Source organism: Poecilia latipinna, unplaced genomic scaffold, assembly GCF_001443285.1.
Source record: "Poecilia latipinna isolate Pla-1442-1.1 unplaced genomic scaffold, P_latipinna-1.0 Scaffold762, whole genome shotgun sequence".
Taxonomy (NCBI): Eukaryota; Metazoa; Chordata; class Actinopteri; order Cyprinodontiformes; family Poeciliidae; genus Poecilia; species Poecilia latipinna.
Genome location: NW_015113378.1, coordinates 129,287 through 154,547, shown reverse-complemented (window position 1 = coordinate 154,547; position 25,261 = coordinate 129,287). Strand labels below are relative to the sequence as shown.

At 38.7% G+C, this 25,261-nt stretch overlaps 1 protein-coding gene and 1 long non-coding RNA gene across 4 annotated transcripts; one reads left to right on the top strand and one right to left on the bottom strand.

The window, feature by feature from the left end:
- Positions 1-985: 985 nt before the first annotated feature.
- On the bottom strand, positions 986-24,449 carry ap4b1 (adaptor related protein complex 4 subunit beta 1). Of its 3 annotated transcripts, XM_015046045.1 has the most exons (14): positions 24,333-24,448; positions 24,121-24,250; positions 22,980-23,204; positions 22,763-22,893; positions 21,305-21,452; positions 16,824-17,109; positions 16,457-16,555; positions 15,729-15,840; positions 14,325-14,408; positions 14,098-14,201; positions 10,272-10,479; positions 9,880-10,194; positions 6,750-6,902; positions 986-1,637 (listed from the first exon to the last, which is right to left on the bottom strand). In XM_015046045.1, exons 2-14 carry the CDS (start codon positions 24,231-24,233, stop codon positions 1,216-1,218), a joined length of 2,400 nt encoding a protein of 799 aa, XP_014901531.1. In that variant the 5' UTR covers positions 24,234-24,250; positions 24,333-24,448; the 3' UTR covers positions 986-1,215. The 3 variants fall into 3 exon arrangements, with proteins under 3 accessions (XP_014901531.1, XP_014901530.1, XP_014901532.1); XM_015046044.1 differs by having other exon boundaries at positions 24,121-24,449; XM_015046046.1 differs by having other exon boundaries at positions 986-1,634; positions 24,121-24,448.
- Positions 1,609-5,536, top strand: LOC106955719 (uncharacterized). Its single transcript, XR_001426640.1, has 2 exons — positions 1,609-1,691; positions 5,144-5,536. It is a non-coding gene; the product is annotated as an uncharacterized LOC106955719 (long non-coding RNA).
- Positions 24,450-25,261: the final 812 nt, after the last annotated feature.

The window sequence follows — 25,261 nt, the reverse complement described above, 5'->3', positions numbered from 1 at the left end:
CTTTTATTTTTGATATATATACAGAGTTTTCATAACAACTGAAGGTAGCAGTTATTTGACTGTAGTATAAAGTGGCACATAATAATACATATTCATTAATTAGGGCCTGCCATAGCAATGCATAGGAGCAGCATGCATTGCTCCTATGCATAATTAAGAAAAAACTAACCAAATTCAAATCAAAACAAGTTCTGACACTGTTTTGTGTCAGTTAGACTCAAAATAGACTTTGAATTTTATCTGCCCCTCTGCTCTTTAGAACTACAGTGATGGCGGAGTGTCAGAACTACAGACATGGTGGAACACTGAGTTACTACAGAGGGCAGAGCTGGCATTTAGAAATGTAGAAAAATAGCACCTTGACAGAACACTATAACACTATTAATATAGACAAGATGGAAGAAGAGCAAAGGAAGTGTTAAGTACCATATGACTCATGAAACTTGGTACCTCTTAACTGACAACCACATTGGAGTGTCGAAATGAGAGCATCAGTCAACATGCTGGTGATTCTCCACATGCTATTAATATTATTTTAGCTAAACTTAGCATCGATGCTAATTTTTAGCATCAGAACACTGGGTTCCAACCGAAGGGCACACTTTGGCAGGTTCTAGTTTTACTTTCCTGCTTGTTTTCTATTCACTTCTAATAGAAATGCTTGCCAGACATTACATAGCCGTACATAGCAACAAAAACCTGTTACTGTGTGTAAAGCAGAGTGACTGATACACATCATTTGCAAGACAAGAGTTTAAAGTTGAAGTTTAAGTTGCTTCTGTTTAAAGCGTAACACCACCTTCGTCTGAGTCTCTAGGTAAACAGCGCTATAATTTATGACTCCAGATCCCAGCTCCACCTGAAAATAATTGATTGTGAATGAAAGCAGCTCATTGTGGTTCCACTGTCATCAGGCCAGAAACGAATCAAAGGATTTCTTCTTTGCTCTGCTTCCCGAGAACAAAATAACAGTGAACACAGGAGATTCATGAACCTCAGTTGATTTTTATTTAGCTTTTCATAGTGTAGCACACTTTGGATATGATTAAACAGAGAATATGAACAGCTTTTGTGCACATTTTACCCAGCCTCATCTGTAACAAGTGTGTACTTTCCTGTTACAGTGTCAAAGTCAAGTCATTCTTTTCTCACCCTTTTCAAAGCACTGGATAACATCACAATGGAACTAAACAACTCACTTTAGGCTTAAATAAACTAAGCCACCTCAGAGGAAAGTGTGTGCAGTACAGTGGTTAGGACTGACAGAAAGACCCTCAGGGCGCTAACATCATGCGGCTGCTGCCAAAGAGTCACTTTAATTTCTTTATCTCCAGCCGCCGTTGCTTGCGTTTGTTCGTTGCCCTCCATCTCTCCTTCAGCTGAGCGTTTTGGATTTAGCTCTCCGGCGTACAGCAGCTCCCCCAGCACCAGCGTGCTGCAGGATGTGTCGGCGCGCAAGGTGTGCGTGTAAAGGAAGACTTTCCATGGGAGCGTGTGTGTCGGCGTGAAGGCAAGTGTCTGGATGTTGACGAGCTGCATGGCAGCGTGAAGGCTCTGTGGGGAGCAGTGGGGCACGGCCCCACACCTGATGGTGTCCTCTATCCACGTGCCGTTAGCTCCCTCATCGGCCGACTCTGCTGAAACAGAATGAGAAACATCTTTAACAAACGTCATGAAACAAGCAGCAGCAGGTTTGCAGACAGTAGCCAAAAAATGACTTGCGTAACAGTAGCGGGTAAAAAGTGAACTGCAGTAAATGTAACTGAGTAACTAACTATTATATTTAAATCTAATCTCGAAGTCATCAATACACTATTACAGATTAGGGATGCAATAAACTCTCACATGAAGAGATCACATATTAAAAAAACATAGTGGTGGGACTCCATTGAATTTTTTAATCAAGTTAATTGGAGGGTCTGTAATTAATGACGGGAAACCATATAGAGACCAGATAAGAAATATTTTTGATTCAAAATCCCTTCTTGCTGCTAAATTATTGCTTAAATAGATATGAGCTCAGCAACACAGATGTTTGTTGTTTTTAATGTTATTCAACTATCAGATTGGAGCAAAGTGCTATTCAACCCATTCAGCTATCCAGTGATTCAGGAATTACTTTGGAAAAAAGGATTCAATTCTGATCGACTCAGGACATTTATTATCGATCGATTCATGGATCAAACACCTGTTGTGAATTTAGGTGCCTCTAAAGACTCAATTTTGCTCCGTGGTATTTAAGTAAAGCCTGGTGACTTTTATTGTTTTCTGAGATGATTTTATTACTTTGTTTTTACCCTACAACTATTAGCAGCTCATGTTGTTTTTAAAGTGCTTTCTAAGTAAATTGACACCGAGTTTGAGTTGTTCCCTCCTTCTTCTTGTTCTTTTCTAATTTTTTGTCTCTGTAGATCAGTTTGTCTTTTGCTTTATTATTGGTCTGTTTAGGAAAAATCTTTTTCGTTTTGGGAGAGAGAGAAACACTGAATCAATCAGAGAAATGCGCATTTGTCTTTAGATCTTTCATTTAGAAAATCAGAGTAAATATCAGCGTCTGAGAAAAGAAAAGCAAGAGAGTAGAAGGAAGAAGAAGAAGTGAAACTTAACGCATACAATTCTCCTTTTACAGTATATCTTATCAGTCATGTACACAGTGCCTTCCACCCATTTTTCTCCTGTAAGGAGTTTCTCTAAGTTTCTCCCATCTCTGGTTAATTGGTACCTCTGTCCTTAAATCAAACCTGGTTCAAAGGAGTTTTGGTTGGAAAGAGAAGAAAAATCATCTTCACTGAAAACCCCGTTATCTGTCCCATAAGTATAACACCTGCTCAGAAACCTTCATTATCAGTTCGTTCTTCCCAGTAAATAAGCTAAAGTTTTATTTTCCAAGACAAGTTGGAGAATTGAAGTTATTGTCCAACAATTGTAAATGTGGTAATAGCTCTTAAATACGTGAAGCCAAGGTAAACTGAGTTCAAGTGCCAATAAAAAGTGAGTTTTAAAGTTTAGAAATGTTTCACGCTGGCTGTAAAAACCGAAAACGGGACACTTTGCTTTTATGTCTTGCAAATACACAATCAACCATTTTCTCATCCCACAAACTAAAAGTGCTGTTCCCCCCCTATCATGGAGAGCAAAGGGCATTTTATTCTCAACTCTACACGAGTCCACAGGAGTGAAAAGTGTTCTAGTCCAGTATATCACGAGGCTGGCCAAGAACCTTTAGTTGCATTTGTTGGAAAGCTTAATGAAAGATAACATGGTTTATAGACTACAACCTGATTCCCAATGCACTTAAAGTTAAATTTAATTGACATTTACCTTTATTGTATTCAGTACTTCCTTCCTAAACTAAGGGTCAATAACATTCGGAGGGGAAAAACAGACATTGTGCCGGGCACAGGGCAGAGGAAATGCCTCGTCTTTTAGCAGATTATTTACTGTATACACAGTTTTCAGATAACAGCTAAACTGTTTAACTGATAACGTTAAACTGTTGGAAAACCTTTTGGTTTCCACTCAGTGATGCCACATTAGTAAGTAATACTATGCACACATATGCGGGTCGATCAGCAGAGGCGGAAATGCAGGTTGTGCCAGAGAAACAAAATGTTTTATCCTCTTTAGTACAGGCGGTATGACGCGGGAGCGGCGGATTGTTAAAAAAGACAAATAATCACACAGAAATTTCCTCACCTTTTGTGCTAAGGATGTAGTTTTTGCATAATCTTGAGAAATACTAATTCAGTTGTAAACCCAGCCTCGCATCCTGCAGTGCATCACACAGCAGGGATCAGCCTGTTCCATGTAATTGACTGTAATTTTATTAAGCTCTGTTCACAATGCTAACGCAATAAGGAGCAGTCTCTCTTTGTAGCTACGGTAGCAGCTCGTTATAATCCCAAAGATGTCAAAAATGTCTTCTCCGTCCTCTCATTAAAAATGACTAATCTTAAACATTCATTGTCTCTTTGTGTTCTCCGCTGCATAGCACACAATGTGCTGCGAATGACTGTGACACATGTCATCGATGTAATCCTATAAACAGCTGCAGCTGCGTTGCGTGGACATGGAGGGCTGCTCAAGAGAAGGCTTAAATCAAGTTTGTTTGTACAGCACATTTGAGCGACAAGTCAGTTCAAAGTGCTTCACGTGATGAAAGCATAACGCAATAACCAATTATAGTGGGAACAGCAAACAAGCAACAAGCATTACACTGTTAAAACAATCAAGAGTAACTATCATCAAATACACATCAAATGTTTCAATTATTATTAATCAAAGGCAGCTCTAAACAGGTGGGGTTTTTAAGCCTTGATTAAAAAAAANAANAAGCTGAATTCTGCTTCTCCTTGTTTGGTTCTGGGGATGCAGAGCAGAACCAGAACCAGAACCAGAAGACTTGAGAGGTCCAGAAGGTTGATACAACAACAGCAGATCTTGTGGTGCTAAGCCGTTCAGTGATTCACAAACTAACAACAATGTTCTTCAGGTGACAGAAGGCTGACTTTGTAACTGTCTTTATGTGACTCTGAGGGTTCAGGTTCAGATTTCAAGCCAGACCTTGGCTGGCTTGAGGTCCAGGTCTAGGTCAACCATGAGACCTAGACCTCATGGTTTAGGATTAGGGTTAGAGGCTGGATTACGTAAACCAGCTAGTTTACATAAATGTTTATTGAAACCCAATTTTCTCTGTTTTGCACAATGAAAATGTTTCTTAATGCCTATTCATAGTGATTGTTATAATATTCAAAGTCATGATGATAGCACCAGCTAAAAATAGTAAAAGATCTGGATGGTTCGCATGTGTCGGAGAGGAACGCTTGGGAATATTTCTGCCTTTGTTCATTCATGGACAGTTTAAGATCAGGAATGTGAAACGTGACGTGGCAATTCTTCTCTAACACACTTTTTCCCCCTCACACTTTGTTTTAAATGAAACAAATATTTTTAAATGACTTTATGGACAAAGACACAGCTCAAGTATATTTAAAAAGCAGTCCTCTGTGAGGATTTTATTAATTAATGGAAAGCAGGATGAATGAGAATATGTACTGTCTGCCTTGTTACATTATAAATCAACTCTGATTAATCACATTTTTAGGGAAGCTGAGATCATTTTCTCTGGCCAAGCTCTGGCCAGATTAATGCTTGATCTAAGGAGTAAAAAATAAAAAAAATAAAAAATCTCTGAGATGGAACCTGTCTGACAGCGTGAAGTAGGCTAAGAGGCTTCTATGAGTCTGGAAAGTCTTTTCTACGCTACTCGGAGTCCAGAGTCCCACAGTGGGAGTCATTACCCACCAATGGTAAAAACTCTCGGGAGTGAACAGCTGACTGAAATTACTTTAAGAGCGTGTCAACGACAGGCCGTCACAGAAGAACCCAGAACATTATGGAAAGCACTGCTGACGATGCTAATGATTTAACACTAAGAAAGAGAGACGGCCATGAAAAGAGAACTCATGGAAGAGTTACACGGAGAAAATCCCTCCATGTTTTCTCCCGCAAAGAAATAAAATAATTCGAAACATGGTTTTTAGACACTGAGCCAAAGTTAACAGCAGATTTCTGTTGATGCTAATGTCACAAGCTGCTTTTATCAAACAGCTTTGGTCTTTGGGGAAGCAAAAATATTTGCCTTTGCTTTGATTTGAATAGATACACATCAATATTTGTGGGTTTTCTGCCAAAATGCATTCATAATAATTCATTTAAATATGAAGCCAAGACCAGGTAGATAGAATCAAGGCATGGAAATGTGTTGTGAACTTAGAAGCCTAAAGTGAAAGCTCTGAGTTTGTAAGGTCAATTTTTCAAAATTTGTTTACCTGAAGAAAGCATCTTTCTTTTCTACTCTTAAGGTTGCATTCACACCAACTCTGTGTAGTCTGCTCTAGTCAAACTCTAATTTGAATAAAGTAATCAAACTAGAGTTAGTACTCGAACTCTGATTGGGTCAGAAAAGGGAACTCTGATTCGCCTACAAACCTCGGTCTCGGTTCGGTTGAAGTGAACTCTGATCTGGTCCAAATGCATATGTGAATGAAAGCTGAGAGGAGACAAGGCCAAAAACAGGAACCAGATTATGTGGGTAAATACCAGTAAATCAAACGGGGAAGGCCAGTGCCAGCAGGAGAAATGTCTCATGGTCCTTTCCCAAAGACAAAAGAGAGATCTTACAACTGTTAAAATCTGACGCCGCACCATTTTTTGTTTACATTTGGTGAAGAAAGAAGTTGCGATCAGTGTCTTCTTCTGAAGTTTTTGCGTTGTTTCCTTCAGCGGTTCTTGGCGCAGTGCAACCACATGTGAGGGGGTGAACAGGTTTTTCAACTAGTTTAGATTGTTTGACTCAGTGCAGTGTGAAAACAATCCACAGCAGCTGAAAATGTAACAAATGTTGCAATTCTGGTCTCCAGTTGATAGTCCAGATTCTACTGGACTATCAGGTGTGAAAACACCCTAAATCAGTTTAATAGTACCTCTGGTATAACTATTCAGCTGCTTATTACTAAATTGTCAGACGGACTGCAGAAAAAGGCTGCAACGACATTAATGTTAAAGTGGTCTAATAAGACACTGCAGCTGTTTCCAAATAGAGAAAGTAACAACATTCAGGTGAAAACTTCACATCCAGGACCTCGACAGACCGAGTCGCTTAATGTAAGCGAAGCGATGTAAAATTACATTATTCACTTACATTAATCCTGTCTAATGCAAGCAAGAGGAAGCTTCCGCTCCATTACCTTGTTCTGTATGCGAAGCACGCCGCTGCATCCACAGGCGCTCAAACTCGTCCGGGGTGACGGGTGGAGAAAGAGACAGAGTGACGCTGGGCTCGGCACCAGGAGCCGGGAGGCCAGCCGGGCCGCCCAAACGTTGAGCGGTGCCGTCTGAACCTGGAGGACGAACAGAGGCGCACAGTCAGGATGCTGGAGACACAGTTGCTACTCGAGCACATGCAATCATCGGTTGATATCAAACTAAATCGAATCTGATCCGAGCGTCTTGTGCTTGTTGTGCACCAACGACCACCAGCCACATTAGATTAGCAGGAAGTAAACAGGAACCTCTGATGTCAGAGCTATAAATACACTCTTGTAGCATGATAAGTGTGGCATGCAACACAATGATGGAAGAAATGTGATTCAGCTCCGGATTTGGTCATTGCACTCTAAATCACTCAGTCTCTATTGCGCCGGTTCCTTCCTGAAACACACTGTGGGGAAATCTGCAGAGCCAAACGCACTTCAGGAGCAACATTTCAATATGAAATGACCTTGATGGTCCCTCTGCAGCTATTCCCGTCACGCTTTGAGACAGAAAACCACACTGCGGGGTACCACAACAAGCATTATGCAGCAGAATTCACAAAACTGGTCAGGCGTGATAACGATCACATGCAGGCTGTGTTTACAGGAGTCATGCTGCCTGATTGGTCCGGGTTCTTACAAACAGGTCAGAATGTCTGGAGCATGTCTAATCCAGCTCCTTATTGCAACACTCTGCCATGTCAGGGCTGCTGGTTTAACTGTTTAACAACACGTTCGCAATGGAGGGGAGATCTGGTTACCAAAATAAAATAATTTTCTTTAGGTAAAGGCAAAGGACCTGAAATGAAAAGAAAATGCCCACGGTGCCAAAAGGTGTAATTATTATAGAGATAATTACAGATAGTGAGTAAAACTTGAGCTTCTGTTAACACAAAGGCATTTCATCCAAAAATAACAGAGACACCAATTACTTTTAAACCCCAAACATTCAAAATTCCCTACGTTCAAAACATTTGTTTGGAAAAGCCAAATTCCTTGGTAAGGAACATCTCAGATCAGCTTTTAAATCTTTTAACCTTGACGAGTTGTTGGAGAAGCCCCGCCCCTTTCTCCCTGTTTACCCATCACTGCAAGGCTCACCACAACGGATATGAAGATGATGTGACTGTTGTGTGCTTCAATGAACAAGTCAAGTTTGTTTGTACTGCACATTTCACATGGTTGGATGGATTTGAGCAACAAGGCAGTTCAAAGTACTTTAAGTGACATAGTTTCATTTTCAATTCATTTTATGTTTTTTTTTATTTCATTCACTCAATGATAAATACAAATAGTTTATGTAACGACGAAAAGAAATCATGAATGAAATGGAACACTATACACGAAGCCAGAACACACTCATCCACTTCTTAAGCAGTCAAAATTACTACAGCTTATTGATATTGTGTCTTACCAGAGAGCAATTACCATGTACAAGGCAAATAAGAGACAATTAGCAGAAAATATTCAATATTTATTTAAGAACCTTGAGGGAGGGTACAATCTAGGAGGGGAACATAACTTTAAAATCTTAACCAGGTGAACAACCAAAAGTTTCTCTGTATCTATTTCTGGTGCTGGGCTATGGAATCATTTATCCAGCTCAAACAAAGTCCAGCTATCAGACAGTTTAAGAAAATGTGTAAAAATATGATGTTAGAAACATATCGCGGGTAAGACTGTTCATTACAAATTGAGATGGTGATGATAGGGAAGCCACGTATTTGTAAAGGTATTATTATATATATTGGCTTGTTATGCAAATATGTGTGTGCAAATATGTATGTATGTGTTCATATGGCTATGTATAATTATTCTTAGTTATTATAGTTATTGTGCCTCCTTTAATTTTTATTTGCTATTGTGAGATGTAAGATATCGTGCAACAAGTGGGAAGCTAGGTATTATTTGCATAATCAAAATAAGTAAAATTTTAAAAAGAAGTACAAACTTATGATGTCTGTCCCTATTCACATAAAAAGAAAACCTAAAATGACCAATTGCCATAGGTTGGGAATCAATAAACTTTACATTTAGACAAATGACATCATCAAAATCAAGAATATTTTAGCAAATAGTAGATAAAATTCCCCAGAAAGGTCCGGGAGTGAAAACTGAGAGAGAAAATAACCATTTCAGGTCAAGGCTGCCGACAGTGGTTCTAAAAGCTGCTTTGTTTATCACTCATTGCTGCTGCAATTCAGATTAGTTTTTATTCAGTAAACAATAGTCTAATGTAATTTATCATATGCTAAATGCTTCTGAGGCCTGAGTAAGTCCAGACTGTGTTTCACTTCATGCCCAGCAGACATGGGGTGGATTCCCTTTTCACGGTACACAGAATTGTTAAAACCACATGCTTCCTGTAGTTTGAGGCGTTTTCTATGAGTTGTCAAATATATTTACATACAAAGTGATGAGTTAGCCTGTATGATGGGCAAGTACAGAACACCACAAATTCCCTCTGCCAAAATAAGCTCCTGTCTGCTTGTGAGTGATTAAGCAACACGCATTGCTTTACAAAGAAGACACTGATCGAATTATGTTATGTGTGATATATGTTTCAATAAGGTTTTTTCTTTCCTGGAAAACTCCTACATGCTCACTGTGTTTTCTTAAAATGTGTAGTTTCCCCCCCCCAGATATTCCCACCTCTATATATAAATCTTATTTTCTGTCTCAATCATTTTTCCCCAGATCCAGGCTACTTTTTATATCTTATTTTGCCTTGCATATCAAAAGTAGAAAACAAATGTACACAGAGAAACCATGAACCTGCTTTTCACAGCTTCTCATTTTCTTTCAGTTGTGTAACTTTTTAATGTTTTGTTTTTCTCCTCAATTTTGGCCGACATGACACAGCAGGACACCATGAATGCACGTCATTGAGCTACAGCACACAAAAGCGTTTCTGCATGGGAGCACATCTAAAACAGTAAATATCAAACGTGCATCAGGACTTTCCGGGGTGTTTCACGGCAAACATAACGTGTTTGTCTAAACACTTTCAAAAATGCCAGCATGCTGAGCAAAACAGAAAACAAATGAAAGTTTAATTGCTCACCTAAATGAACCATCTCAAGTTTTCTGCAGTCCAGATTGTCCGGAAGGTCGGCGTTTGGTTTGGGAATAGATGCCAGGTGTTCTGGGCTCCCCCTACTGGTTGACTCTACTTCTACTGAACAGCGCTGCAGAGGCTCCAGAGTGTTAAAGCTGCTCACCCACTGGCTAATGGGTTCGGGCGGGCGGCCGATTAAAACGCCCATGGAGGGGTCCGATCTCCGGACCTGGAGAACATTTCGGGTCTCCTCAATCTCACGCTGCAACAGGCGGTAATAGAGAAGAGCCTGGCCGCGCACACACATGTCTCTCTCCTCCTCTGTAAGACACAACGTTGTGTTTGGTACCAATTGTCGTTTTATCACTCGAGTCAGTGGTCTAACTGCAGACACGCACCGATGCAGTAGTGCAGCAGCCTCCCCAGCATGTCCTGAGTCTCAGCAGGACGACACAGAAACAGCCTCATGGTGGACGTCAGCAGCTCCATCTTCAGCTCCATGGAGGTCTCGCTTCTCACTCCGTCGATGAACGTTTCCAACGTGTAGGGGGCGCTGGAAATCCTCTCCCCATAGGCGCCCAGCAGCCACAGCAACGCCTGCCTGCCCTGGTGGATGAAAGTGTTGATGATTTCCAGACAGATTGGAATAATGTGGACAGTGCAGACTTGGAAATAGAAAGGTCTTTCTTGGCTGTTGCACCAACTAAAACATTTCTAGTAACTCATTATATAATTTTTATATGTCTCCGAAAACTAGCTATGCTAGCATAGGTTTGAGGAGCTGGACACTTATCCAGTGGCTCACTGTGTCAACGAGTTAAAAAATATCTAAATCTAACAGGAAATTTGAAAACATGTCTTGGTAGTTATGTGTAATTAGACGACATTACTAACAACACCAAAGCACCAACTATAAAATCTTAAGGCAAACACACACAAAAAAATACAATTAAAAAAATATTTTTCACTTTTTCTAATTTAAACATTTAAAATTTTTGTTACTTTCTCCATGACTTGTCTCTTTATTTGCTGAAGTTGTTATCATGTGGAGAAGTAGAAACAGGAAGTGTTTCTTTCTGCTTAATCAAAAGACACATGACTTCAGTCTCCCTTTCTGTTCACATACTGACTGTACTTTGCTGCCATTGTGCTTATACCAGTTTCACCAGAGAGTTTACTTCAACTTGTCTCTGCTATCATTGTTACTGGTGTCAAAAAAAAAAAAAAAAAAAAAAACCCTAAAAAAAATTAAAAAAAAAAAACGATGCAAGTGAAGCCTGGTGACCCGCCAGGCTTATATGACACTGGAGGAAACCCTGCCTCATCATCACTCAGGTATACCAGCAGCAAAGCAACAGCCCAATCAAACCACAGATTAATACTACGGTAAGAATACGCATTCTGTAGTGCTTTTGTACAATGACAACAAAGGCATTCTGATTCTGATACTAAGAGACAATAAGAAATATGAGACTGAATTGTAAGAATTTACAACATAAGAAAAAGTATAGTACGGTTATTAAAAATACCATACTCAGACTAAGAAATGTGCAAATAATAGAAATATCGGAATATTTACAAGAAAGTGACAAAATATGCAAACAGTAGCAGGGATGTAAACAGTTATTGAGTTTTGAGTTGCTCCCTTGCTGGGAGGAAGGAGCCGCAGCCTGTCACGGCAGGAGCTCTCCAGTTCAACATGTATGAACTGAGATGATGTCCAACACTAGTCGTGTTTCCAGTTTGCACATTAAGTAGTGCAAACTGGAATTACGAAGCTAAATTTGGAAATGCAGCAGAAGTTTTTCTGCTAGGATGAGGCGGTTTTTCAGCTCCACCAAAATTAGTGTATTTTGAAAAACTGACTGGAAGCACTTTTTTCACATCACATGAGTCACATGATCAACAACAAGACATTACTGCTGGTGAAAACAATTAAGAAGAAAGCAAGTTGAATAACCTGGTGTGCGAACATTCTGACTCATGGGATTTTATTTGCATTTTTTAGTTACTGGAAACACCACAACTGTGAAATTGCGTTGTCTTGACATTAGCGGAATATTGACACAGTTCGACGCACACTGTAATGGAGCGTAGCTAGACTCCCACCATTTGCACTAGGTCAGGGGTCACTTCCTCCTTGGTCTGCGTCTACAGAGTCCAGCGGTAGCAACCATCTGCTGTGGCACGATCCACAGTCTGCAGGGCAGCCTGGGTGGAAATTCTTGGATTCATCGCTATCGCTTTGGACTTCCTACCACATCCTCAGAGACTTTTCACATGTGGAACCTCTTATGTTCTTTAGTAATACTCTGTGCTACGCCCACTGGATCTTGAAGACATTTAGATAGTGATCTCAGTGTATTTTAAACACTGCACTCTCAGTTAGTACAATAAAAACTATTTTTGCTCAGTGACGTCAACATGAAGACCTTCTGCACTGATATAGTCAGTATGGTAAAAAAAAAAAAGTGTGATTTCTTCGTCTACTTTTAAAATGATCCAAAAATGTGACACACACACACACAAAAAAAGGAATGGTAAATGGACTGAACTTATATAGTGCTTTATCCAATCATTTTTGACCACTCAAAGTGCTTTCCACTAGAGTCACATTCACACACTGATATGCAGCTTGGTAGGCAATTTGGCCTTGCCCATGGGCACATTGACATGTGGCAGGAAGAAGCTGGAATTGAACCTACAACCTTCTGATTGTAAGACGACTACTCTACCCACAGAGACATGGTCACCCACCTGTACTAACTAAGAAGTTAGTATAAATTATATCGATGGGTTGGTCCAAATGGTTTTCCACTTGGACCTGCTTCCTTCAAGGACGTGTCCTGCTGGCACTCCCTGAGAGCCTCTGTAATCAGAACTGTGACTATAATAATAATAATAATAATAATAATAATAATAATAATGGAGGAAGTTGGGTTGCGGTCTGAAAGAGGAATTCAAATGATTGATTTTTTTGGTCACAGAGAGCTAAGAAGAACTAAGAAGTTAGTACGGGTGCAGCTTCTAAGAGGCTTTCGGGGGAAAGCATTTTTCATCTCATTATGCATGTCTCACAAAAGCCACAAACCACTTTCCTTAAAGCAGTGATGACATTTCTGAGAGAAACAAACAACAGTGCTCTATGTTATTGCAAATAGAAATCTAATTGACTAAATGAGCTGAACTTCTAACGCGTTCACACATTACGCAGGTCGGTTTTCAACAACGGGTTCAAGGGGCTTAGAGCAAGGCATGGATATGTGGTGGGAAAAGCCGGAATTGAGCTCACGACCCTGAAGACCGCTGCTCCCACTGAAACACACCCACTCCTGAAAAACACCATGGAATAAACACAAGACAGCAAAAGATGAAGCGAGAGCTTCTTCTGTCCTGCAGTCACCATCACAACATTAGTGTATAATAATACTTGCTGAGAGCTGCTTGAATGCAGCATTATGTTGATTACTATTATCTCAAGTTAAGGAAAGTGCAATAACGTAGTGCATGCTGATAGTAATGCACTGCGTGACCACCAGAACAAACTTCTTATAGATTTGAGACCACAAATCTTTTTTTTTTTTGTGTGTGTCTGCTCTGTCTCGTCGGTTGCAGCAGATGAGCACTCACACTGAGCGTGGCTCTGGTTGTGGTTCTGCTGGAGGTTCCTTCCTATTTCCAGAGCGTTTTCTCACTGTTGTAACGCAGCCTGGTTTCTGTACTACTCATAAACCCGAGTGAGACCACACATGTAAAACAATGCAAATCTATTCTCATTTGTGTACGGGAGGAATAGAAGAAGTCGGGCTGATCAATACGAGGAAACAACAATATGTAAAACGGTTGATGAATGTTGGGGGCCTGTCTACTTAGCGCTCAAAGCAAACATATACTCCAGTTACTAGCAAGTCTATCCAGTTCCTGAAAAACAAAAAAAATTATTAATTTAAACTCAACAAAACATTTTATTTGGCTGTTTTGTAAGCTTTAATTTGAATAAAGTCTGACGTCTTTGAAAAATGACCTCATGCCAACTCTGGGTTGGAAGAGGCTTTCTGCAGCGTCCCGGATGGCCATAAAGAGAGGCGGACTTCGAGGTCTTGATTTGCGAACTTTGCAAACCGAGTCCTATGTATAGGTCTAAATCCAATAAATCAGGTTGATTTGATTTACTCTGTGAAACGGAGCCCCCTCACGGTGACAGTGAGAGATCTGGGCTCTAACCTGGCTGTCTTGCAGCACTTCCTCGCAGCCCTCCAGGGCTGAAGACACGGCATCGCTGCACTGAGGACACGCCCAGACCAGATCACGTATCGTCTGCACCACCGCTGGGAGAACGGGGCGGGGCAGGAGGACAAAGGACAGAAAACCACACAGTTACTAGTGATCAACATGTTCCCAGAGAGGATGACGGGAGAGTATTTGTCTGAATGTTGGGGGCTGATTTATACCAGAGGTTATCTGATCCTGTTTCAGCCCAAGCAGCCCGGTGAGAATCTCCAGACATTTGTCGCTGTAGCTTCGGCCGATGCGTCCTGACAGAGGGACACAAAGGGAGACGGAACAGGAAATACGAGCTTAAAACTCAACACCAGAGCAAGCTCAGCTTCAGATCCCGGAATGTGATCAATCCTGCTTTCTTACACATGACAGTAAAAAAACATAAATAAAAGGTTTTCTTTTGCTGCATATTTGATTTAATAAAGGGAAACAGAATTGTTTTCCATCTAATATGGTTTGAAACGCACACAGGAAAAACAGCACATTTTTCCCCCACCCACATACAGAGACTACCTGCCATTCCATGCTACAAATAGCTTTAGACACTTTGTGATTTTCTTACTGATTGTTATTAATGTGTTTAATTGCCAGAGCTTGAAAATAAATTCGGGAGCAGGTATCTCTCATGATCTGACGAAGGTGAGTGGAGGATCAAGGCAGAGACAGGAGTGGAAGTTGCAATCATGGTTTAATAAAAGCCTGAAACAATTGTGTGGGGTCCAAACAGAGGAAGGGACTAGGAGACAAAGGAGAGGAGGACGGAGAAGATGCAAGGATCCAGCAGAGAAACAATGACACACAGGTGAGACGATGTACACAAGGAACTCAAAACAACCCAGAACCATGACAGTGTCTCGTTCAAACGAGAACATTTCTCATCACAGTGAAACAAGCTTTATACCTCGTTACATCAAGAAAGTTTCTCATTTTGGATGAATAATTTCTCGTTACACGGAGATATAAAAATTCGCCTTTTTAAGATTTTTGCTTCTTAAAAATGCGTAAAAGGGTTCGCTTTAATTCTCCTCCTCTTCCTGGTTCTTCTACGCGACATCTGAGAACCCAAAGAGGTGTTGCTGTTTTAATGTTACAACTTTTGCTGAAAGAGGATATCTTTGTGTAAATGAGATATAAATCTTGCTGTAGTAAGATTTTTTATTTAATCTCCTCAAAACGAGAAGATGTTCTCGTTTTAACAAGTTCTGCGTCTTGCTAGAACAAGATTTTTTGCATGTGCAACATCTTGAAGGGATAGTTTAAGTGCGACTCTGGGGAGAGCAGCCTGTTTTTCCTAATTTGGTTAGAAAACCTTTTCAGATTTAATATGTATATATATATTTTTTACAGATTTCTTGATTCTTGGTCTACTTCTTAAGTAAGAAGACATTGCCTTTTGTTTGTTATTTGTATTTTAAAACTTTAATGGAGCCATCAAGGGATAGTTGAATTTTAAATCCTTTTGGATACAGACTTGTAATGATAATGTTTAGTTAAGTGAAACCCACAAAAAGGTATGGTACATATCGTCACAGATAAGTGACGGTTTGCGCGCGAGTGTGTGTGTGTGTTCTTACCAATGGCTGAGATGGCCGCCTGAGCGGTGTCTGTGTTGACATCAGTGCAGTAACCCTTCAGTTCATCCAGGATCATTATAACGTTCTCATCATTCACCAGCTCTACCAGCACCTGCAAACACACACACACACACACACACACACACACACACACACACACACACACACACACACACCCCTCTGGTTAATACACCATGCTGTTAGGCCTGTAGCAATAAGCAATAAATCAATTAATCGCATGAGACATTAAAACGATCTCAATAATTTTTAAAAAAATCTTCTAAAAAATATATCTTTTTACATATTTGTTGAAACTGTCTCTATGTCATGACAGTTTGGTATGACAGATAATCTGTGGGAAAAAACATTGAGTTCCTCTGATTTCTCCCAGTGGTAGTTACTAGCAACCAGTGTGGGACGTCTCTGAGCTAAAACTGGACCCCACGCTGGAAGTGGGGGGTACCGCTGCAGCATCAGCAGAAGTGACAGATGCTGATCGATTTGTGGATATTCACGCCACAAAAAGTGTGACAATTCAGCAAAATAAAAGGAAACAACAAAGAAACAAATCGAATCCTTGGAGAGTGATTGTGACGACAACAATGAATATTGTCATCTAAAAGTCCTTCAGAGAAATACGGCTCAAAACCACTTCAGCTGGCTGTCTGGAGGCAAAAGTGTGAAGGAATAACTTATAGCGAAAACTTTGCTTGGCATAAGAGCACTACCTGCATTTTTCTGCGCTTGATGTAGGCCGGTTCAGCATAGCTACAAAAGAAACGCTTGTAGTGCTCTCCCAGCAGGCCGGGGATGGAACGCAACAGCAGCTGCAAAAAGAGAAAAACACTTTTATTTGATTTTATACACTAATGAACAAATAAAATTATATTAGGTATTAGTCTCTGGGTATTAACAGAGGCAGATGATGGGTTAAGTAATGACACTATCATGCACATACAATTTCACAGATTGATATAATTCTCAAAATGCATTTATTGTATTGTAAGAAGTATACAAAAATATTATACACTGCAGTGTAGAAACAGTCTGGAAGTGACACATAAATAAATGAGAAGTTAGAGCTGAAACTCTCACCTGTATATGACAAAGGGCCGTAAACCTCATCTCCCTCGATCCACTCCCGCATGCGGCCAGCAGAGGTCCTCGCACTCGCTCCAGGGCGGCCTGGCTGACCGCAGGAAGGCCGGAGCAGAGGCTCAGGAAGAGGCTTAGGGTGGCCGCCATGACTGGAGGGTGGGGGCTGACCAGGAAGGAGTCCAGCAGGGAGAGGATGTCAAAGAGCTCGTCTTCTGACTGGGGCTGGTACCGCTGGAGGACCCTCAGCACCTCCGACTGGCCCCAAGTGTCACACTCTTTTAGCCTAGAAGCAAAATATTTTATATTCGACGTTCACTGGTGAACATCCTGAAGGATTCATTGCGGGCTCTATCTTGTTCTTCTTGTATATGCATTGTCTATCTTTACCGGGGCTGTATTTACAAGGATGAGGGGCCCTGGGCCGGAGCCAGTTTTGGTGCCCTATTCACCAAGAAAAGAAGTTCTTACAGAGCAGTACGTAACTTTGATTAAAAATAAATACATAAAAAATAAGTTTTTAAAATATTTGTTAAAACTGTCATCATGTTGTGACAGTTTGCTATGAGACAGATAATCCTCCACCTCCTCCCTGAACTGTTATTGCCATCTGAAGAAATGCACCTCCCTCATCCAAAAGCAACCAATTAGATACAGGAGGAGGGGCTTAGTGTTGTCAATCGGCCTCATGTACTCACTCCCAAATGTGACAATAGTGGAGAAACAACTTCCTGTTACAGGAAAACCGTTTATCCGTCGTCAACAGTGGGCATGTTAACTAGCCTTAGCATTCACTACAGGCTATGCTACCTGCAGAGGAGTAGAAAGTGAGGGAGGGGAGTGCTGTCAATCACTGACATCACTAAGATCTGATTGATTGTTTCTAGTTAACGCTGGGAGACGGCAGAAGAGCTCAGTTTTTTCAGATTATCTGCCTGTCATGACAAGGCAGCAACAGTTTCAACAAATATATGAATTTTTTTTTTTTTTTTACAAGTTACATACTGCAGCTTTAACTTATACAAATTACAGTACATTAATTGGTAGCCCTTTATATCAGCAGGTAGGTATCGATGCATGGTAGATTTAATGCATCCTCTAAACAATAACTCTACATTGTTTCCAAAAAACCAGCTATAACTGCATTATTTTCAAATATTTAAATATCTGCATTCATATAATTCCCCCCAAAATTAATACATATCACCTAATTTGGGCCTATGAGTTTCATATAAAGTACAATGTTTGAAAAACACATTCATCAAAAAAGAAAAAAAAAAAGTGCCTCTTAAAAAAATCTAAAATCTGGCCCAGATCGTTTCTTTGTGTTCACAACATTTCTTTTCATTGTTGTGGAATGATGATGATGATGATGATGATGATGAAATTTACCCATCCTTGAAAATAGAATTGAAAGAATCATTACAGACATTTTGAAAAGTTTTGGGTTGAGCTTAACTCAAATGAAAAGAAAATCAAACCGAGGAAAAAATTGTAAAAAAAAATAAAATAAATAATAATAATAATAAAATAAAATAAAAATAATAATAATAATAATAATAATAATAATAATAATAATAATAACCCAAATTCTTTTTTAGGACCCTGGTGACCGAAATAATTCAGTCATGGTAGAGCGTTTGTAGGAAGTGTACGTTTAAGCGCTCTAACAGGAAGGAAACTGTTTTGTAGTTCCTCTTTAATTAGACCAAGTCTTCTTCTGGTCAGCAGGAGGGAGAATAAATGATGTTCGGGAGGAGAGAGTGGTTTCAGATCCAGCTGGCTGTCATTTGAAGTGTAAAATGTCTCTGATGGGAGCTCACTTGGTGCTGTTGCTGCCTTCATCCATCCTGTTCTGACAGAGGTTTATGATGACAATCCAATTTCCGTCATTTAATTTCCTGCTCCTCTCATACATACAATGATGACTTCCTGTTCTGTCCATCATTTGCGTCCCTCTTCTTTAGTTCAGTATATTTTCAGCCTGTTTTGCTTGTAGTTCTGTATGCTGGTGCTTAGTTCTACCTGAAGTTTCCCCTTTACGGAAATGGATTGTTGACATTTCTGTGACGGTGATGCTTTCACATGATCAATACAATTCAATTAAAAATACTCTATTGATTCCAAAAGGGAATTAAATGTTGTTGGAACTCGTATTATCCAAGGTTCTTCAAAGTGGTATTGTGGATTGTGATGGCTGTTGGCAGTAAAGATGTCCTGTAGCAGTCTGTAGTATAGCGAATTTAAAGAAGCCTCTGACTAAAGACACTTTGTTGTTGTAAACCAGTCTCATGAAGAGGATGATCAGGGTTTTCCATGATTTTCTTGATTTTATGAAGAATGCTTCTTTGCATCATCATCTCCAGAACAGAACCAGGGCAGAATCAGCTTTCTTTACCAGGTTGTTGAGCCTTTTTAGATCCCTGGTTCTGGTGATGAACATCATCATGACAACCAAGGAACACAGCAAAAAGGTCAGGGGTAACGTTGTGGCTGAATTTAAACCAGGGTCAGATTCCCAAACCTTAGACCGGACCCAAAAGAGATCTGTCCTTGGGGACGATTTGGTCAATCGTCCAAAAGAGCAAACTCATCGGTCATTTGCTCTAAGAAGACACCTGACTACCAAACCCTTACTAGTGTGCTGCAGAAAAGGGCAAGAGAAGAGAATATCTACGGTGTTTGAAGACCTACCAACAAAGAATTTGTAGAGGTTATCACCTGCAGAGCTTGCGCTGAAAAGAAAAATGATCAGCAAAAACACCCCACTAAATATCCGCTGTCGGTTATCTTGACTGACAGCATGTTACATCTGTCGCGCTCCTCCTGATTTTATATATATATATATATATATATATATATATATATATATATATATATACATACATACACACATAGTATATTATATTATACTTAAATATAATATACTTAAGTACATATAAGTATATAATAATAAACTTGGTAATATAATAACTTTATATTGCTAAGTATTACACTGAAATGATTATTATAATAATTAATCAATAATTATTATAATAATAATAAAAAACAATTATCAATATAACAAATACTAATAATTAGTATTACTTATATTGATAATTACTGTTGTCACTATTGCTAATGATAGTTGTAATAACTTATAACTTTATAACATAAAGTTATAATTTATAATTAAAGTTATAATTTTGTATTATTATTGCTATTGATTTATAATAATAGTACTAACAATAATAATAATAATATTATTATTATTATTAAAAAAACAATAGCAATAAACAATAGCAATTTATACTATTTAATAATATAATAATTTTATATTGTTATTAAATTATATTATTCAATTATAACTTTTTCCCATTTCATACTGTTTCTGAATTGTTTGTGTATTAAATTATAATAACTTAAAGTTATTATAATTTAATATTGTTATTATTGCTATTGTTTTTAATAATAGTACCATTATTATTATTAAAAATAATAGCAATAATAACAGTATTACATTATAATAACAGTTATAATTTAATAACTTTATTAAATTAATATAATTTATTATATTAAATTATAACATTCTAATTTAATATTATTATTACTATTTTCTAATAATAACAGTACTATTATTGGTACTACTATTATTATTATTATTATTAAACAATAGCAATAATAACATTAAATTATAATAACATGAAGTCATAATAACATACTGTTATTATGACTTCATGTTATTATAATTTAACAACATAATATGAAATTATAACATAAACTATTATTGCTATTGTTTTTAATAATAATAGTACTATTATTAGTACAATTATTATTATTATAATACTATTATTAGTACTATTATTATTATTAAACAATAGCAATAATAACATTATTAAGTTATTGTAATTTAATATTGTTATTACTTGTATTGTTTTTTAATAATAATAATAATAATAATAATAATAATAATAGTACTAGTAATATCCCCACAGAAAAAACAGAATATTCAGTCCATTACAGTCTTATGTTTTTATGGCTTGATGTTTATTTTGCAATTATTAATAAGTGATCAACGTGTTAGATTAACTCCCGCAGCTATTAGTTCATTAAACACCAGCTGTACTGATGATCTGTCAGAGTTGGTGTTTAAGTCGCCTTTTATTTCTAACTGACCTGAAACAGAATTCCACACCACATCTACATGTGAAGGTTGTCAAAGTCAAGCTGCCATAACTGGACTACTTCCCTCTCCTTCCATATTTTTTTCTTAACTTTTTCCTGACCCTGTTTATCTAGAGATAGTCAATATCAATATCGACTGACATGAAATGCTTATATTGTGATACATATTTCAACCCTAATTCCGCTTTTCATACATATTGCCCAGATGTTGGAAACAAGTTGAAAATCCATATTTAATTTTCCTTCCACTTCACAGCTATGCCTTAACTCGTCTCACTGGACCCTGAGAGAACCCAGGGTAGTTTCTCTTTCCCAACCTGTTGAGGAGGTGGTGAGTGATGGGCTTGTTAATGACGACTCCCCCCTCGTCCTTCAGGACCTCCTCCAGAGCTCTGAGGCAGTTCACCATCACTATGGGGTCCGGGTCCCTCAGCAGGCTGTACAGCTCGTTCACCACCGCGCCGTCTGGAACATATCCCAAACACCAGCTGCTATTCACTCATTCATCATTTATTGTGACAAAATTATTACCATGATAAGAATTTTATCATTCAATTAATCATGTTTAAAAAAAAAAAAAGAAGAAAGAAATCAAAATGACTGAAAATTAAAAATTGTTAGTAAATTTGAAAATATGAAAAAGCAGTTATTGTGTGCAGTTTAGTGGTATGAATCACACTTCTTTACGTGACTGGTGTCCTGAACAAGTAAATGTTATTTGGTATAGAATGTTATTTGGTATAGAATGTTATTTGATTTAGCGCCTATAGGTATAAAAGTACTACTTTTTATAGGTACAAAAAGTAGCACTTTTATACTTTTATGCTACTTTTTGTACCTATAAAAAGTAGCACTAAATCGTTTTTATCATAATTTTTGGCATTATCAAAATAGTACCACAAAATATTACAATACAATTCTAAGTCTATACCACCCACTCCCATTGCTTTCCCACAACTGGTGGTAAAAACAGGCTAATGAGTAAATGACAATAAAAGATGTGAACGCTGGCGCCACCAACAGGATGCTTCACTAAAACACATCAATTCTAATCGGCAAACTCATATGTCTTTAAACACAAACAACAAATAGACTGCATTCATAATTAGTTGCTTCTATGGGAATTAAAAGAGAAAGCATCTGCCAGGTCCTGCCAAGCAAATGCACTGATCCCATGGATTAAATCTAAGTTTTCTAACAATTCATTGGCAATGCGAGAAACCTTTAGCTGTTGCTGATCATCATGCTTCTGGATACTTCCTCAGTATGATTTGGCAGATTGTCTTATTTGCATCACTTTTGGTTGAAAGAGGAACCTCAAATGAACTCGCACTTATTTCTTACTTTTTCTGCTCTTCTTTTTTTCCTTTTTAAAGAGACAGACAGAAGAAATGAAAAGAGGTTGGAGTCCTAGTCAAACGGTGTTTTTGACTAAAGTCCCAGAGGGTTAGAGTCCCAGTTAAACGGTGTTTAACTGAAGTCCTAGAGGTTGGAGTCCTTGTCAAACAGCGTTTTGACTAAAGTCCTAGATCGGGTTTGAATCCCAGATAAGGACAGGGGTGCAGGTTTTGATGTTTTTATCTTTTTTTTTTTCCAAATTTTTTTTCTCTTTCTTACCGTTTATTCAATGTCACATGCTGTTTTTTTTTTTATTATTATGTAAAGCACTTTGAAATGCCTTGCTGCTTAAATGTGCTATACAAATAAAATTTGATTGATTGATTGATTGATTGATTGATTGATTGATTGATTGATTGATTGATTGAAAAGTCTACCTATTTCAGAGCCAGGTTGGAGATTGTGCAGCTTGGCCCAACCAAGGACGGCCACCCGTCGGACGCAAGCCGCCCTGTCTCTCAGCCCTGCGGTCAGAGGTTGCTCCACATACTCCACCAAGCTGGGCAACCTGCCACACACAGAAGCAGTGATCAGGAATCTGTCACGGAGCGCTGCGGGGCTCGCGTTAGCGCCCGGGTATGTCTTCCTGCTCACCTCAGGTTGGTCATGCTTCTCAGGGCCAGGCTGCGCACCATGGGGTTGGGATCCAGGCAGTCTTTCCTCAGAGTGTTGACGACCAGAAGGGACAACTCTGGGTTCAGGTGGGCATAGCAACACAGGAAGACGTACACCAGTTTCTTCTGGACGACATCCACTGTGGCGCAGGCTTTCACCATTTCACTGAACAGGTCGGACACATCCACGCCCTGAGACATAGCCCTGAGATGGAGAGGCACACATCAGCATGATCACATATGGCTAAGAAAAACACTTTTTCGGAGCGGAAGCTGTGAGTGCGGGAGGAAGAACCAAAGTCAGCTGTTGGCAGCATCTGTGAGGAGTTTAAAACAAAGTCAAGACAAGTACATGGAAGCTAAGTGAAAGGAAACTTTATCATCTAAGAAGAGCCTGTGATACATTCAGGCTGCCAGGTAGAGAGAGAGCAAGACATCAACGATTGACCGGAAAGCTGGAAGAAGTACAGGGAAGTCGCTCTGTTTTATTCCTCAAATTTATGTGATAAGAAACATGCTGAATTATGACATTTTACCAGCTTTTAAAAATCTCAGAGTCAAGGTGAGGATCACTATTATCCGAAACAAACACAAGGAAACAGATGGTTTTGGAACGCTAGTTGCATAACCATCTGTGATTAGTACCAGTTGTACTAATCACTAATAAAAGATGCTGAAGATATTTTGAAGTATCACCTCAAATCATTTTGTCTTTGTTTACATAGCCTAGTTTTACAGAAACTGCTCACTCACACAACAGGACGTCACGCCTGCTCCTCATATAAATAATTAATGACTACTCAGAGCAGCCAAGGTACAAAAAATACTTAAAAGTAAATTTAATGCTAATTTGAATTAAGAAACTTTGATTTGCTTCACAGAGATTAGGAATATACACGATCCTAGATTATTTTATTTAGAATAATAATTGACTGTGTTTAGTTGTTAATAGGAATAAACTTTAGAAGTCAGGTCCATGTGTTTGGGTTCTGCTCCGTCATTCTAAATTGTAGCCCATGTAGCTTTATATGCAGGGTTTTAATGTTTAAGATGTCTGCGGGCCCCAGAGCTGTGGAGGTTCGGCCCTGTGAACCAACACAGACACAGCAGGTGAAACCCACCTGATGACTTTGAGCACGGTGTTCCGGTACCGCAGAGGATCGGACTGGATGTTAGGGTTCGACAGAGCCCTCCTGAGCTCCTTCACCGTCTCCTTTCCACTCAGATAAGGCATGATGAGAACTAGAAAACCTATAAATTACCTGTTACCATCTTAATATTAGAGGTGACACAGGGTGGACTAACACAAGATAGGTTCAGTATAAAATATTACCAAATTATTAGCCAGCAGAGCTTCAAACTGCTCATTTTATCCAGAATAACCTGCTTTGATGACTGGTTTATTTACAGCCGCCATGTTTCATTTTCTTCTGCAGCTCAGTGGATTTGATTTTACATCGCCCTCTGCTGTCCTGGAGGAGATTTACAAGAGCGCCGTCATGTTGGAGAGGTGTATAAACTCAGCGCGTATTTCGTGCAGAGTTGTGGTAATAATCAGGTAATATTCTGGCTTTACACAAATTTAAGAAAAAGTATCACATTGCTTATTCATACTTTGCTGATTTTGGTTCCGAGTTAAATCTATACATCATTTTTATTTCAATAAAATTAATTTAATAAGAGTCATTAAATATTTAGGACTACCGCTTTTTGTGCATGAAAAAAAACTTATTTACATGCTTCAGAATTTTTTTGTTCATTTCTGTTCAGCAATGTTGTTTTGTTTGGAAATATTTGACTGATCCGTTGTTTTGCTATCAGCAACTTTCCTGTAATCTTCCTACATTATTGTCATCCATGGTTTTCAAACTGTGGTTCAAGTACCCAGGAGAGGTTGTTTCATAAATAGCACCTACTACTTCTGCATCCAATACTATTTTTTGTTTGCTTTTATAAACATAATTTCAAGGTTTCATACAAAAAAATGTTTTCAACTTGGAAAATATGAGGTTCAAACACCAAAACTGAACCTCACCCTTTAACCAAAAAGCTCGAAATGTAATAAACTTGTATACCACAACACTGTGCACAGCAAAGGCAACTGGCAAAATGTTTCCAAAAGATCCATAGAAATTTTCAAGGCAAATAAGATGCTATATCTATTCATATATTAAATCTTTAGGAATGTTTTTATGCTTCTGCTCAAAGTACAGCTAAATAACAGAGTCCTCACATCAATATTCATCACTTTTCCTCAATTTC